The 13,008-nt window shown below is 48.8% G+C and overlaps 7 protein-coding genes across 7 annotated transcripts; 2 read left to right on the forward strand and 5 right to left on the reverse strand.

The window, feature by feature from the left end:
• Positions 1 to 218: 218 nt before the first annotated feature.
• On the reverse strand, positions 219 to 711 carry BDV27DRAFT_155454 (cytochrome b-c1 complex subunit 9; the record flags this gene model as incomplete). Its single annotated transcript, XM_032072143.1, has 3 exons — positions 219 to 278; positions 348 to 396; positions 458 to 711. The coding sequence occupies 3 exons, from the start codon at positions 709 to 711 to the stop codon at positions 219 to 221; spliced, it is 363 nt and encodes a 120-aa protein (XP_031930028.1).
• A 66-nt stretch (positions 712 to 777) lies between these two features.
• Positions 778 to 1,769, forward strand: BDV27DRAFT_143209 (putative RNA binding protein Pym; the record flags this gene model as incomplete). Its single annotated transcript, XM_032070060.1, has 2 exons — positions 778 to 930; positions 1,011 to 1,769. The coding sequence occupies 2 exons, from the start codon at positions 778 to 780 to the stop codon at positions 1,767 to 1,769; spliced, it is 912 nt and encodes a 303-aa protein (XP_031930029.1).
• A 584-nt stretch (positions 1,770 to 2,353) lies between these two features.
• hem14 (oxygen-dependent protoporphyrinogen oxidase) lies at positions 2,354 to 4,284 on the reverse strand (the record flags this gene model as incomplete). The annotated part of the gene is made up of 3 exons (XM_032072144.1): positions 2,354 to 3,142; positions 3,209 to 3,898; positions 3,970 to 4,284. The coding sequence occupies 3 exons, from the start codon at positions 4,282 to 4,284 to the stop codon at positions 2,354 to 2,356; spliced, it is 1,794 nt and encodes a 597-aa protein (XP_031930030.1).
• Positions 4,285 to 4,528: 244 nt separating this feature from the next.
• On the reverse strand, positions 4,529 to 6,674 carry BDV27DRAFT_124650 (mRNA-binding protein NAB2). Its single transcript, XM_032066133.1, has 2 exons — positions 5,888 to 6,674; positions 4,529 to 5,830 (listed from the first exon to the last, which is right to left on the reverse strand). The coding sequence occupies exons 1-2, from the start codon at positions 6,319 to 6,321 to the stop codon at positions 4,765 to 4,767; spliced, it is 1,500 nt and encodes a 499-aa protein (XP_031930031.1). The 5' UTR covers positions 6,322 to 6,674; the 3' UTR covers positions 4,529 to 4,764.
• Positions 6,675 to 7,251: 577 nt separating this feature from the next.
• Positions 7,252 to 8,247, forward strand: BDV27DRAFT_124651 (HAD family hydrolase). Its single transcript, XM_032066134.1, has one exon. It carries the CDS (start codon positions 7,352 to 7,354, stop codon positions 8,099 to 8,101), a length of 750 nt encoding a protein of 249 aa, XP_031930032.1. The 5' UTR covers positions 7,252 to 7,351; the 3' UTR covers positions 8,102 to 8,247.
• Positions 8,248 to 8,729: 482 nt separating this feature from the next.
• Positions 8,730 to 10,789, reverse strand: BDV27DRAFT_170367 (major facilitator superfamily domain-containing protein; the record flags this gene model as incomplete). Its single annotated transcript, XM_032075278.1, has 6 exons — positions 8,730 to 9,534; positions 9,597 to 9,974; positions 10,026 to 10,232; positions 10,301 to 10,424; positions 10,483 to 10,616; positions 10,683 to 10,789. 6 exons carry the CDS (start codon positions 10,787 to 10,789, stop codon positions 8,853 to 8,855), a joined length of 1,632 nt encoding a protein of 543 aa, XP_031930033.1. The 3' UTR covers positions 8,730 to 8,852.
• Positions 10,790 to 11,152: 363 nt separating this feature from the next.
• Positions 11,153 to 12,065, reverse strand: BDV27DRAFT_155460 (uncharacterized protein; the record flags this gene model as incomplete). Its single annotated transcript, XM_032072145.1, has 5 exons — positions 11,153 to 11,679; positions 11,733 to 11,804; positions 11,882 to 11,900; positions 11,963 to 11,999; positions 12,052 to 12,065. 5 exons carry the CDS (start codon positions 12,063 to 12,065, stop codon positions 11,153 to 11,155), a joined length of 669 nt encoding a protein of 222 aa, XP_031930034.1.
• Between the last annotated feature and the right edge of the window lie 943 nt (positions 12,066 to 13,008).

Here is a 13,008-nt window from a genome sequence, read left to right on the forward strand (position 1 = left end):
CCGGAAGCATAATTTTATAGACCACAGATGTATGTAGGAGCACAGTGATTGGTTAGAGAAAATCGAGCAAGTGAATTCCGAGGTGAATACAGTGTTAAAGATTCTATTTCATACAAGACACACGCAGCATATACCAATGTCTCTCCAGTGCTCGGCTGTGTTATAACATGGGACCGACAAATTTCCCCAAGATGGATCCATCAATTACTGCTTTTTCTTTACTCATCATCTTCCTCATCCTTGACCATGTACTGGTGCTTGATGTCCTTCCATTGGCGCTGTAGAATCCGTCAGTGTTATAGTCCTTGATAATCCCAATTCGTCAGGGTCGAAAGTTATAAACATACGCCGCGGTTCATGGCATCCCAGATGCGGTTGGAGGTCGAGTCATAGGCACTGTTTGTAGAAATCTGGTCAGCAGTCTGTTCTCACAGACCAGCATTAGGTCGACACGCACATCTCGAAAGCGAAGGCACTGGAGAAGATGGCCGTGAGGTAAACGGCGTTCCTGCGGATCAGGCCCCTAAATACCGTTGAAAGATCACAGGTTAGCGAGACCGAAGATATCGTCAACGAGACCGTCGTTGGGTGATCCGGGGAGGGGAGACATGCTGGTAGATAGCGGAAGCAATCTGGAGCGGTAACCACTGTGGTTAGCCATTGAACATCATTAGGCAATTCCAAGCGATAATCACTTACAGCGCCGGCCATTGTGATGGGTTTGAACTAGGGAATGAGGGCGGAAAAAGAAAGAGAGGCAGCAAGGAGACGGGGACTATGTCACAATGGAGGAATGCGAGGTTGAAGTTTCGAGCCGACAAGTTGGCCGGCGCGAAAAGCACCAGCGGGAATCACCGGGACGCTGATTGGACGGCCGGAACCAAGTCTGTGCAGAGCCTCCGAATGGCCGCCTCAGGAAACCACCTCAAAGTCACGCACTCGGCCCTACAAAATTATTGTGGCCCAATTCCTCTCGTCTCATACCTCGTCACGGTTGGGTTTTCCCCGAGATCTCCAATAATTACAGCATACTCCTTATACTACTTCATTTCAAGTCGGCCGGAGGAAACACAAGTAAATCTACTGAAATTCCGCATTATCCCCCCACAGCCATGGCTTCTACGAACTCGGGAATCACAACGGATGCAGTGACCGGAGAGCGCTATATCCCCTCATCGGTTCGTGCCGATGGCACAAAACGCCGCGAAATCCGTGTTCGACCCGGGTATCGCCCCCCTGAGGATGTGGAGCTGTATAAGAACCGTGCTGCACAAGCCTGGAAGAACCGTGGTAACTCCGGAGTGCCTGGTGCAGAAAGCTTGAAAACCGAGAATGAAAGCCCCGCTAAAACAGGTACGGCTGCTAGTAACAAGAATGCCAAGCGGAGGGAAGCGAAGAAGAAAGCAAAGGCAGCTCAGGAAGGAGCAGCTACTACCGAGGGCAAAAATGTAAACGAAATCGACAACTGGCGTACCCCGGCTTCGGGCGCCGATAAGAAGCAGTCTAATGGACCAGATAAGGCAGCTGGAGGAGCTGAAGAAGGGGTCGATCCAGAAGCCGAGAATGAAAAGAAGGCGCGCAATTTGAAGAAGAAACTCCGGCAAGCACGCGACCTACGGGACAAGAAGAACCAAGGAGAAGCCCTGCTTCCCGAGCAACTGGAGAAGGTAATCAAGATCCAGGAACTGATCCGCCAACTTGACGCACTCGGATTTGATTCGAACGGTGACAAGAAAGATGGCTCTGCGGAGAAGGAAGAGAAAGTCTGAACCCGATACGACATATAATCGATCACGTATGTTATATCAATATAGTGGTTTTTTCCGGCGGCCGTCCTATAATGGACAGCCTACCCATTGGGTATCGATATTGATAGCCGGAAGGACTTTCCTGTCAAAGCTTTTTCGAGCAGACCTGCGCCTCTGTGGTACCACACAACGACCCTTATCAAGTGAGACGAGGCTTGGCCACACCGAGGGTGGAATTTTAATCTGAACTGCATATATGCAGCTACCGGCGTACTACCGCCTGTCAGCTACTCGAGCAGTTCTGGTATGGAAAACCCCAGTGAACTCCTTGTCACTCATACAGGGGTACTGTCCTATGAATTAGAGTAATAAAAGTCTCTGGCTATCTATCTCATATTCTATGTGGCACGTGTCTGTTCTTCTGCACTTCGACTTGGATGTATCTATCAGTCACTACGGACCCATTCTGGGCAACTCGTTACGCAAGTATATTACAGAAGAGAAGTCTGTAATACTTCAGAAAAAAATTTTTCCCCTTGTGTTGGCGAGATTAGCTGGAGTATATATTATACAGGGTCATAGAGTTCAATAGAAGAAGCTCTAGCTCAAAAATGTTTGCGTTCGGTTCTGTACACCTCAGCCCATCGTACAGGAGAAGTGACGATGCCGCCCTCCAACTCCCATTTTTCATAGTCGAACCTCCTCCAGGGGCGATCGCCATCACCGGGGCCCAGCTTTCGAGCACCGACGCCGTACGACGCCGCTAAATACCCTTGTCGGATACAGTCCGTCACACCAACGCCATTATACCAACTTCCTGCAAGAGTAAGTCTGTTGTTGAGCTCGTGCCGCGTGGACCGGGACAGTTCGCGCATGCGAGACAGGTGTCCAACAGTGTATTGAGGAATGGCATTCCGCTGCAGCCGACTGCTCGTCAAAGTGGGTGCATCCGTAATGCCCAGATGCCGTTGAAGCAACGCACGAGACATTGCAACAGCTGTGTCATGGTCGGGATAATCGGACTCTTTCCACCCATCCCACCAATGACCACCCATCATCACCGTAAGCTTAGTGCCAGGTGCAGTATCTTGACCGACGCTAGAATCAGATCCAAATATAACTCCTAAAGCCCTTTCGGGATTTTGCTCATAAGGGATCGACCGCGGTATGAGATACCCAAAGCCACTGACCGGGAGGAGGTCTGGGTTAGGGAAATACAAGTTGACAACCATGACTGTTACAGCATAATTGTGCTCTTGGAGATTTCGAATAGTACTTTGAGGTACTTTCTGGTCTTTCATTGTCGTAGTCGCGAGCTTGTTTGCAAGTTCGGGAGCTGGGATTGTAGCAATTACGCGATTGTGGATTCGGGACCTGTCCTGTCCAGATCCAACCTACAGAATATACGTGTTAGTAGACCGTCCAATAGCAACGAATAGTGGCCTCTTCCGGTAGCTTACAATCAGATCGTGTGTCGTCGGATTCTGAGTAATGGACTTAACGTCCGTATTCGCCAAAACGTCAACCTTGTTAGATTTCTTCAGAGCGTCGACCAGGCCGTCTGAGAGCTGGCTCAGACCGTCTTTCAACGTCAAAACGCTAGTCTTGTTGACAAGCGTCCGTAAGCTTTTCCAGTACATCCCAGGTTTCTCATGTGCGACAGATTCCAAGGCCAACAGATCATCCATGGCCATAAGCTTGATATCTGACATCAGAGAATTAATGTAGCCTCCGATAACTCGGCGGTCATCATTCTCAAGGTCCCGGAAGGTACCTAGTAGTGTCTGCGCGCTTAACTGACTGATGTCGCCCGCATAGATACCATGGAATAAAGCTGAAACGAGGTTGTCTGCTACCTCTGGGCACAATCGGCGCGACACGAAGTCTGCAACGGACTCGTCTGAATTGAACGACTTGTGGTCCGGAGGGGCGCGGACTGGCTCCAAGATAGCGCTCGCAAGGAGACCTTCGAAGACCGGCTCACGTAGCATAGCATATAGCGGAGTGGTAATATTTTCGATCGGACCGGCGTTGGGGTCAGGCGCGGGCATACGAACGAGGTGATCGGGATAGTAGATATAACGATTGCGCGCGGCAGGCGACGAGCTGCTTGTTAAGAGAACGTCATCGTGTAGGCCTAGCTCAACGAGCTGTTATAGAACGCAAAACTTGTTAGCGCTTGATGTTCGTAGTACCGGCAATATATGAGGGGCTACTCTACCAGATCGAGAAGGGGTAGACACGAGGGGACTGCGGTCCGCAAGGTCCGCGGGCCATACTCAAATACAACGTTTCCACCTTCGACCGGAATCTTTTCTGACAGTAGCCAGCCCCCTACACGAGGAGCCTTCTCGTATAGTGTGATCTTGGAGCAATTGGGGTCCTGCGATAGCCGATAAGCTGCTGTGAGACCGGTGATGCCACCGCCAATGACGGCGGCATCGTACGTTGAGGAGTATCTCTGGCCGATGCGGGCGAACGCCAATGGCGTGCGCACCCCCCTGAGTGCACGGCTAGGGACACATGGTAGTCTCATCTCAGCAATTGGAGAGGATGAAACTGCGAGTGAGGACAAAGGAAGAGCATGGTTGGAAAAACAAAGGTGGGAAAGTTGCTGCTGCTTTACTCCATCAGGTGAGCTGCTCCAACAGGCTGCCGACGGCCGGCGGTGTAATTGCCTGGAAATTACATAAATTTCCCAGCCCTATTCTTCCAAGTCCTACCGGTATTAATGGTATGATGGATAACAACAATTTGAAAAAAAAAAAAAAAAAAAAAAAGGAAGTCAGCGCCATGCAATGGCGTTGGAAATTTCATGATATGATTGATATCCAGATCTATTTACAAAGCCAGTTTGATATTCTTTCTGCCGGTCCTATAGATAAATTCAAGCAAACGCCCTTGCCACCAGTCACCCATCGTCCGCACGGAAAATAATACATAATATGATATTAAACCACATGGGGAATTTTAACTGTGAGATCATCAAAAGAAATCATAGAGATCGCTCTTCTAGTTATGTCGCAATCTCTTGGTTGTTTTGGGAGGGCTCTTCAGCGCCACCAGGTTTGATCAGTTCCTCTGCACCGTCCTCATCGGAAACGAATTTCCTCTCGCTCACATGCGGCTTCTCTTGCCCATCAGCAGTCCACACCTTGTCCGCGAACGCTCCTTTCTGACCCTCGGCGTGCTTGTATGGGCACGAGGGGTTGAGACAAGGATTGAACTTGCAAGGCGTCTGAACATGTGTGAACTTGCACCCTTCGGTCGAGCAATCTGCGCCATTCCGACATAAAGGCATCGAAGGATGTTTGAAGTGGCAGTGGGGGTTCGCACAATGAGGGAAGAACTTGCACAGCTCTTCAGCTTGGTGGGCTGACTTAACGGCAGGTGACGGATGGCGACCGGTACACTTCCTGTTCTTGCAAGCGGCTCCATAAGAACATACGTCGGCCACATCGACGGGAGTGCCCTCGGGGGCAGCTGGCGACTGGTGCGCAAACGGGCAATCTCTCCGGGTACACCGGAGATTGAAGCGACATATCGAGTCCGTATTGCTTTCATCCTGCTCACCACCCTGGTCGGGCTTTGTGTCCATATCGGTATCGGCATTCTTGTCGTCTCGCTTGTTAAAATGCCGGCGTCCCTGCTGGCGTTCCACGCGGTCAAACAATGAACGGCCCTGTTGCGGTCCGTTCTGTTGGAAAGCTGGGTTGATCGCCGGCGATACAAAGCCGGGCATAAACTGGGACATCATCCTTGCTTGCTCTTCGAGTAGAGACATGAGATGCATCTGATCTTGCGGGGTCATGTTCATCATGTTTCCTGGGCCACCCGGCATTTGATTGGGTCCCATACCCATGCCACCCATCTGACGTCCGCCCGACATCCTTCCTCCGCCGTGCTGGTGGAAGCGACCCTTTGTATGGTCACGGCCATGGGAGTTGATACGTCCACTACCGGGCTGGCCGCGGACGCGGTGTAACGCAGAATCGGCGCGGTCTAGTTGGCGATTTATCTGGTTGAGCATCCTACCTCTTCCGCCTGGTCTGTTGTTGCGCATTGCTTTCGGGCCTGTAGGTCTATTGTTTTCTGTGTCAGCCCAAGTCACCACCGCAGAGTCCGAAGGAGAAACCCACATAGTATCGTTCGCAGCTCCGTTATCGCCCATGCCCATATCAGCGTCCATAGCGCCATCCCCAGTCATCATCGCTTGGTTGTTGGAGGCCTCTTGGTCGTTAAAGGACGGAATAGCCTGCGCAGGGTCGCTTTCAATTGATTGTTGGATACCCCCGCCATTGATCTGCTGGTTGAGGAAATCAACCTGTTCGAAGAGCCATCGCGAAAAGTCCAGAGCCTGTGTATCGCCTTCGCCGAGTCCGAGGAGGTCGTTTGATAGTTCGCCAGCAATCTGTTCTTGCGTCTTGCCGTTGACAAGCATGAGAATCACGTATTCGGTTAACGCTGAATCATCACCGCCGTCGGAGCTCCATCCCATCTCTACCAGCTTCGGCTGGATGACATTACTCAAGGCCTCCGCAAGGGGAGTACCAACAGCAACTACCGTAGTCATGGCGTAAAATCCGGGCAGTCGTAGTCCGGTCCGAGGGAAAAGATAACGAAGGGGAGGTGAGTGAAGAAGGCTGCCCAATCACTAGCACTCGCGCCACCGGTTGAAAAACTGTTTAGAAAGACCTCCCTTGTCTTGCCTGGCAAACAATAAGACAGAGACTAAGCAGTGAGGCGTTGCTCCAAAAGTGGACGATAACGAGGGTATAACAATGAGTTAGTTGTTTTTTTTTTCATTTCATGACAAGGAACTTTTGATGATGATGAAAGATGCCAAGATTCACCAGCCACGTTGTCACGTGTGACAAGCTGCGGGTGGCGGTCTTTTGTGCAAACAGCACAAACATCTTTGACGGCACTCTATCTGAGTAGGGGAAGGTTTGTTTACTTCGATATCCTTGAACTAATATTTCTACAAAATACAGTTCATTTCCTTCGAAATGCTTTTTTGATGATTTATTTATTACCTCGATTTTTGCATTCTGTTTGCATGTGTGAAGGTCAATTTTTGCGGTATTACAAGCTAAAACCTCTCGCGCAGCCAAAGACTCTGCCGCTCAACACATCAACAACCCCTCCAAATATGGTCAGCAATTCACCTCACTGTTTGCTGTAACAACCCCATATAAGTCGTAATACATCAAACACATATGTGAACTGCTTGCTGCCAAAGAAACCAAGTTAAATATATACTACAATCCTCTTGGATCCATATTCTCCTTCGCTCTACTGAAGAAGTTTTACCCCGGCTGTACGATATATATTTACAAAGGCATATATGTATACAAATCAGGACATGTGGGGATCATCACGCCATCCAACGGCCATATGTCATCGTCGTACCACTAACTCATTTCACGTTTGTAAAAGTCCAGATAAAACCATACTACTGATAGTTATACTAGCGGTATTTATGCACAGTTCTACTGTCATACAATGTATATATACCCATAACCAGAGAGTCATTAACAAAAACACCAACCAACCTACCGATGACCCAGAGTAACCCTAAAACATATCATCATTGAAAAATCATGCCCCAAAACACCCAAGATCTAGACCCAGACACTATTCGAACTTTAGTATTATCCAAAACATGGTTCGGCTTCGACCTCGACGACACACTACACGAATTCCGCAGGGCATCTGCCCATGCATCCTCAGTGGTATTTACAGCTATCCATGAAGAAAACCCAAGTGTCAATATCGACGACCTGAAAACATCCTACCGGGACATACTCGTCTCAACGACAGCGGGTGCATTCGCAGACGGAAGGACATCAACCGAGTATCGCAGAGAACGGTTCTCGCTTCTTCTCCGGGCCCATGGATTAGAGGTGTCGATGGAGAGATTGGACCGTCTTTTGGAAGTCTATAAAGTGAATCTACGGGCAGCACTGACGCTGAAACCAGGGGTTCTTCAACTACTCCAACGGATTAAAAGTCTCGGGAAGAAGGTTATTGTGGTGACGGAGGGACCGCAGGATGCGCAGCGGTGGACTGTGGAGGAACTTGGGCTGAGGCCTTATATTGATGTGCTTGTCACGACTAATGAGATTGGGCAGTCGAAGGTTGATGGGCTGTTCCCTGCAGTGTTGGAAAGGTATGGTATTTTTGCGTCGGATATGGTGTATGTGGGGGATAATGAGAAAAGGGATGTTGTACCGGCGCGGGCTGCTGGTATTTTGGCTGTGCTGTATGATGAGAAGCGTGGTTGTTGGTTTGAGGATCGTGCTGCGCTGAGGGTTGACTCTTTAGCAAAGCTCGAGGATCTGTTGGGTTAGTTGGCTTTCCAAAAGATAGGGCTAGGGAGAATATGTGTTGATAGCCTGTTAATGTACTAGAGTAGAAATCCAGCCATCTGGACTGGGTGTTACTATTGCGTCTATGGGTGCGGAAAATATAGAGGCGTGATAACCCGTCACTAAGACCGTGATTGAGTAGCATATCGACAGATCGTGCATACCGATCGATGTCATTACAGAATTGCTAAATCCTCAAGAATTGTGGATCGCGGAAGAAATAGTGAGTGTGATTGATCTCTTGCCATCCTGGAATGCATTAATGGAATGAGGAAGGTATGCGCTATGTGGGTACCCAGACTGATCGTTCATATACTATGGGGAGTGACAAGGACTCAAAGAACTCAACGTCGACAAGATTAGACTTTTAATCAATATCACTTGCTTGCTCCCAAGTAGAGCATACGATGCCCCTGTACGACTGCAGAGAGAGAGAAAGAGAGAGAGAGAAAGAAAAGAACAAATTCAAAACTGCACTCCGACAAAATGTTATGTACCATATGCTACAGAACATCTGAGCAGCATGTAGGAGAGGGGAGAGTATTCTGTAACCAGCCCCTTGCATGATCATAATATCATATAGGATCTTCTCTGGAAACGGAATCCTACCCAGGATCTCGCATACCACTTCCGTTGCGGTCCGCGCCGAAGGCCGTGGCAGCCGCTCTGGCCGTAAAGCTGCTAGCTTTCATGGTGTCAAATGCGCCTTCATCCTCAGATTGGGGGTACATGGCTAGCGTTTGAGATAGCGCACATTTGAGCGCTTCCATATCATCGCGACAGAGAGCAACTGAGCCACTGAGAATCCTCCTGCAAGTTTTACCTGTGCGCTATAGGCAACCGAGTAAGCCTTGCGGATCTGAAGTTGGATTGCAGGGGAAAATATTCCAATGGCATCACTGGAAGAGAGTAGTAGGTCGACTTGGTCAGGGTCCAGGGTCGCCGACAATCGACTCTTGAGATAATTATGCAGAATGGTAGTAGATGCTGCAACGCCCAGGACACCACCCAGCATTCGAAGCTGGAGCCCGGTGCTCAAGGCAATAGATTGATCTTTACCGTCGACTACAAGCGGCACCATCATGTAGAATACCGCTACACTGGTACCTGTCCCTAGCCCAGCCAGGACAAGATAACCGTACTGTGCAGCTGAGATCGCCGTTGAGAAGGCGGTCTCGGAAAACAAGAAGAGACCAACAACCTGGAGGACTATTCCACCGAGTGCAATGTAGCAAAACGGTATCTTAAGACGCCCAGTTAGTACAGAGCAGGACATTATACCAACTGGGCTGCTTAACGCGTAGGATAAAAACCTGACTCCGGCACCGATCGGGGAACAACCATTGACGATCTGAAACCGTTGAGGGATCATAATGATACTAACAGTCATTGGGAGGCCAGTTGTAAAGAATCCCCTGTGATTCTGATAAGTACACATTCGTGGACGAGCCATCATCATGAACAAAGGGTTACTTACAGGGCAGCGCCCAGGAAGATCCGGTTACTCGCCAGTCTCCAGGGAAACATTGCATATATATCGAGGTCCTTCTTACTGATAAGCCACTCCCACAAGAGGAATGCAATCCAGAAGAGCCCTGAGATAACGAGGAAACTGATGACAAGACCCGACGACCATGCGTACTCAAAATTACCTTCTTGCAAGGCCGCGATAGCAAATGAGGACGCAGTTAACAAGGCTAGAGCGCCAAGGGTGTCTGCCCGCTGGAAGAACGTCTTTATCTTCAGCCCAGCTCCCTTGTAGGTGGGTGAAGATTTTTGAGCCGACGGAGCATTGGGGAAGTTAGCTGGAAGTACGACAAGTAATAGTACCCAGGAAAAGGCCCCGGCTGGAACACTGTAGCTGTCATCAGAATAGGTGAATGATGATAGAGATGAGGCGACGTACTTGCACAAGAAAACCCAGCGCCAACTGCCCTTTTCGGCCACAGCGCCTCCAATCAAGGGGCCAAGGACAAGCCCAAGGGACAGTATGCCACCGGCGACAGAGCTTATGGTATCGTACTGCCGGTAGGGGACTATGCGGACAAAAGAAAATAGGGTGAGAGAGTAGACACCAGCGCCGCCGACCCCTTGAAATGCCCGGCAGATGATTCTTGCATATATGAGATCAGTTTGTCTCCATCTCGCATCATAGTGGAAAGGAAAAAATGACAAACGCACAGTTGACTGAGACTTTGGGCACCACCGCAGCCGCCGGAGAATGCTGTGAAAATGAATAGGGAAGCGAGGAGACTTGTTTTCACCCGCCAAATATCACCAATCTTCGACCAGATCATAAGAAATCCTATAGTGAAGAAGCTTAGTCAAGAGATATTGTATGGTCGTTGGACCACATCAGGTACCTGTGTAGGTGAGCAAGTAGGATGTGATAACCCAGCTGCTTCGACCAAAATCGTCCAAATCATTGGTGATGGTAACCAAGGATGTGCTCACAATAGTGGCTTCAATGCCTGTAAGGAAGAGAGCCAGGCCGAGCCTGAGATGAATAGATACATAATTACATTAGTAAATATACAGCTATTTCGCATAGGTTTCTCCATACCCAAAAGCCCCAAGATATAAGGGGAACCCATGTAAAGCACCATCCCATTCGATAGGGTCTTCGCTGGTGGTCTCATTGACACCCTCAGGAGTCTGTTTTTCGGACATGATTATTTTTTTTTTTTCCAGAATCCAGGGAAATACGGAGTGGTAGCTACGATGGGTAGGTGATGTGGGTAAGACACTGTAGGATGTTGGTTATTACTCAGGCTCAGTTACCTGAGAATGGGCGTCAGCTACAAATAGGGTACCTAAACATGAGACTGAAAGGCTGGTGTGCAGGACCTAAGGAGCATGCAGAATGCAATAAAAGGAAAATCATGCGGGCAGGTCGCCTTACAGGAGAGTGACACAGTACTTTGGCTTTGTAACTACGCATTCATACCGATGTGTTGGTTTATACCTTGCTAGAAGAGGTGTTACGGTATACAGTGACAATTTCCTGCAAGGGGGTCTTCAACGGCTCAGTTTTCATTTTCTCTCGACTTGGTAAATGGCGCGATTGATCACCTTCGCTATGGATACTGTGTCCTCCACTGAGCTAGGGATTTCATGGCCTTTTGCATGCACGAAGATGGATCTTCTTTCCGAATCACAAAAATTTACAGCTCGCTGTGCTTCCTCGGCCTGTGGGTCCGCCGATCCCCAGATATGGGCAGTTGGCATGTCAATCACTGTACCCATTTCGGCGGAATCCAAATATGCAATGCGATCCGTAGCAAGTGCATTGTGATCGTATGGCTGCCTGGCATTCGAGAAAAAGACAGCCACTTTAAATGGCGCGACAGAAGACCCATTCTCCTGCTTGGTCTGATACCGATTCACCAACCACGAAAGGGCCATGGTTGCTCCCAAGCTGAACCCAATAATTCCGTCGAAAGGGCCCTCCTCTTTGATGTACCCCTCAATGTCGCGAGCAGCCTGTCGGCATGATTGCGGCTGGTCAGGGTCACAAAAGGTGAATGTTGGTTCATCTGTCTTGGTGACACTTTTAATGGCTACTCTATGGTTAGAAAGCCTTCGACTATGTGGCGTAAACGGTTGGCCTTACACGACTCCCAGGGCAATGCTCCTTCGACAAATTCATAGGTATGTTGGTTGCCAAGCTCGTATCGAATAGCCGCTAGGCATTAAATGCAGTCAGCTTATCCGGTGCAGTGAAAATTTTGGAATGCAGCTAACGGTATTAGCTTGTATTACCTGTTTGCTCTTCGAACGTCTGAGATAAGCCATGGTATCAGTAACTAAGTCTTCTCAAGGCCCGGAAGAGTTCAAAGTGACTTTGCTTGCCTGCGAATTGCTTCCAATGCCATGTAGACTAGAGAGGGTTAGCCAAATCAGCCGCGGGTTGATGGGTCCATGAAATGTACCAAAGAAACCTCATTTTGCCTGGAGACCGATAGAATAAGCGGAGTCTAGAACCCAAAGAGCATGAAAGGTGGAAATTGTAGCCGTTAATACTGTGCGCCTCTGCCAAAGGGGAACATAAGGGATTATCTCGGGGCTCGAGGCAGTCTAAATAAAACGGATCAATCTAGGTAACCATAGCAAAGCACATCTGTACAAGTGAACTCATTTCTGTAACGTAAATTGAAATGCCGTGGTATCTTGTGCATATTTTAGGTTTTTTTTTTCTACAAGAAAACATGCAGCCCTAGCGCGGGGTGGGACTTCTTCAAGGGGAGAATGAGCCAAGATGGAAACTCCGTAGCGCTTATCTCTTGCGTTGTTTTCTTGCAGCCGATGGGAAGCCCTACATTAGAGGTGCTAGATTGGCCAATAATCAAACGTCAAGCAAGGTGTTGTGAAGAGGAAGGATTGATTGATACGAGATTCTCCCAAGACACAGCCGCAGTGGACGCCTTAGAAATTCCACCTGTAGCTGTATTGGCGCTTATCCCCTAAAGGCAATAATCGTCAAAGGTAGCTATTTATGATCCGACCAAACCTGACATGAAAAAGTGGGTTCCTCGATGGAGCCATATTCCGTTGGTCACCAGAGTGACGAGTGGGATGCGCCTTGCATGACATCTTCTGACGAAAATCAATAATCTCCAATATCGGGAATTGGGTATATTCAGGCTTTCCACAATGCAGAAGCGGTAGCAGCCCAATGATAGCTCTTTGATGCTCTCACTGGATGTGATTTGTCGAACAGTCATAACAAGTGACGTGGCGAGGCATTCTTAGATGCTTTCATCTAGTGGTGAGAAAAAAAAAAAAAAAAGGCCGAGATTCAACGCAACTATGTTTGGAGTCTATCTGAATGAAGCTACGTTACCTTAGAAAGTACAGGTCTATAGCCTTAGTATAATCTCCAGAAAATC

The sequence above is a fragment of the Aspergillus caelatus genome, assembly GCF_009193585.1.
Source record: "Aspergillus caelatus strain CBS 763.97 unplaced genomic scaffold BDV27scaffold_43, whole genome shotgun sequence".
NCBI classification, from domain to species: Eukaryota; Fungi; Ascomycota; class Eurotiomycetes; order Eurotiales; family Aspergillaceae; genus Aspergillus; species Aspergillus caelatus.

Excerpts from the sequence above, each read along its gene's own strand:
- BDV27DRAFT_124650 (XM_032066133.1), bottom strand. The coding sequence starts at position 6,321 with ATGACTACGGTAGTTGCTGTTGGTACTCCCCTTGCGGAGGCCTTGAGT. Across the intron at positions 5,831-5,887 it reads GGAGCTGCGAACGATACTAT|ACCTACAGGCCCGAAAGCAA; the intron begins GTGGGTTTCTCC and ends AGAAAACAATAG.
- BDV27DRAFT_124651 (XM_032066134.1), top strand. The coding sequence starts at position 7,352 with ATGCCCCAAAACACCCAAGATCTAGACCCAGACACTATTCGAACTTTA.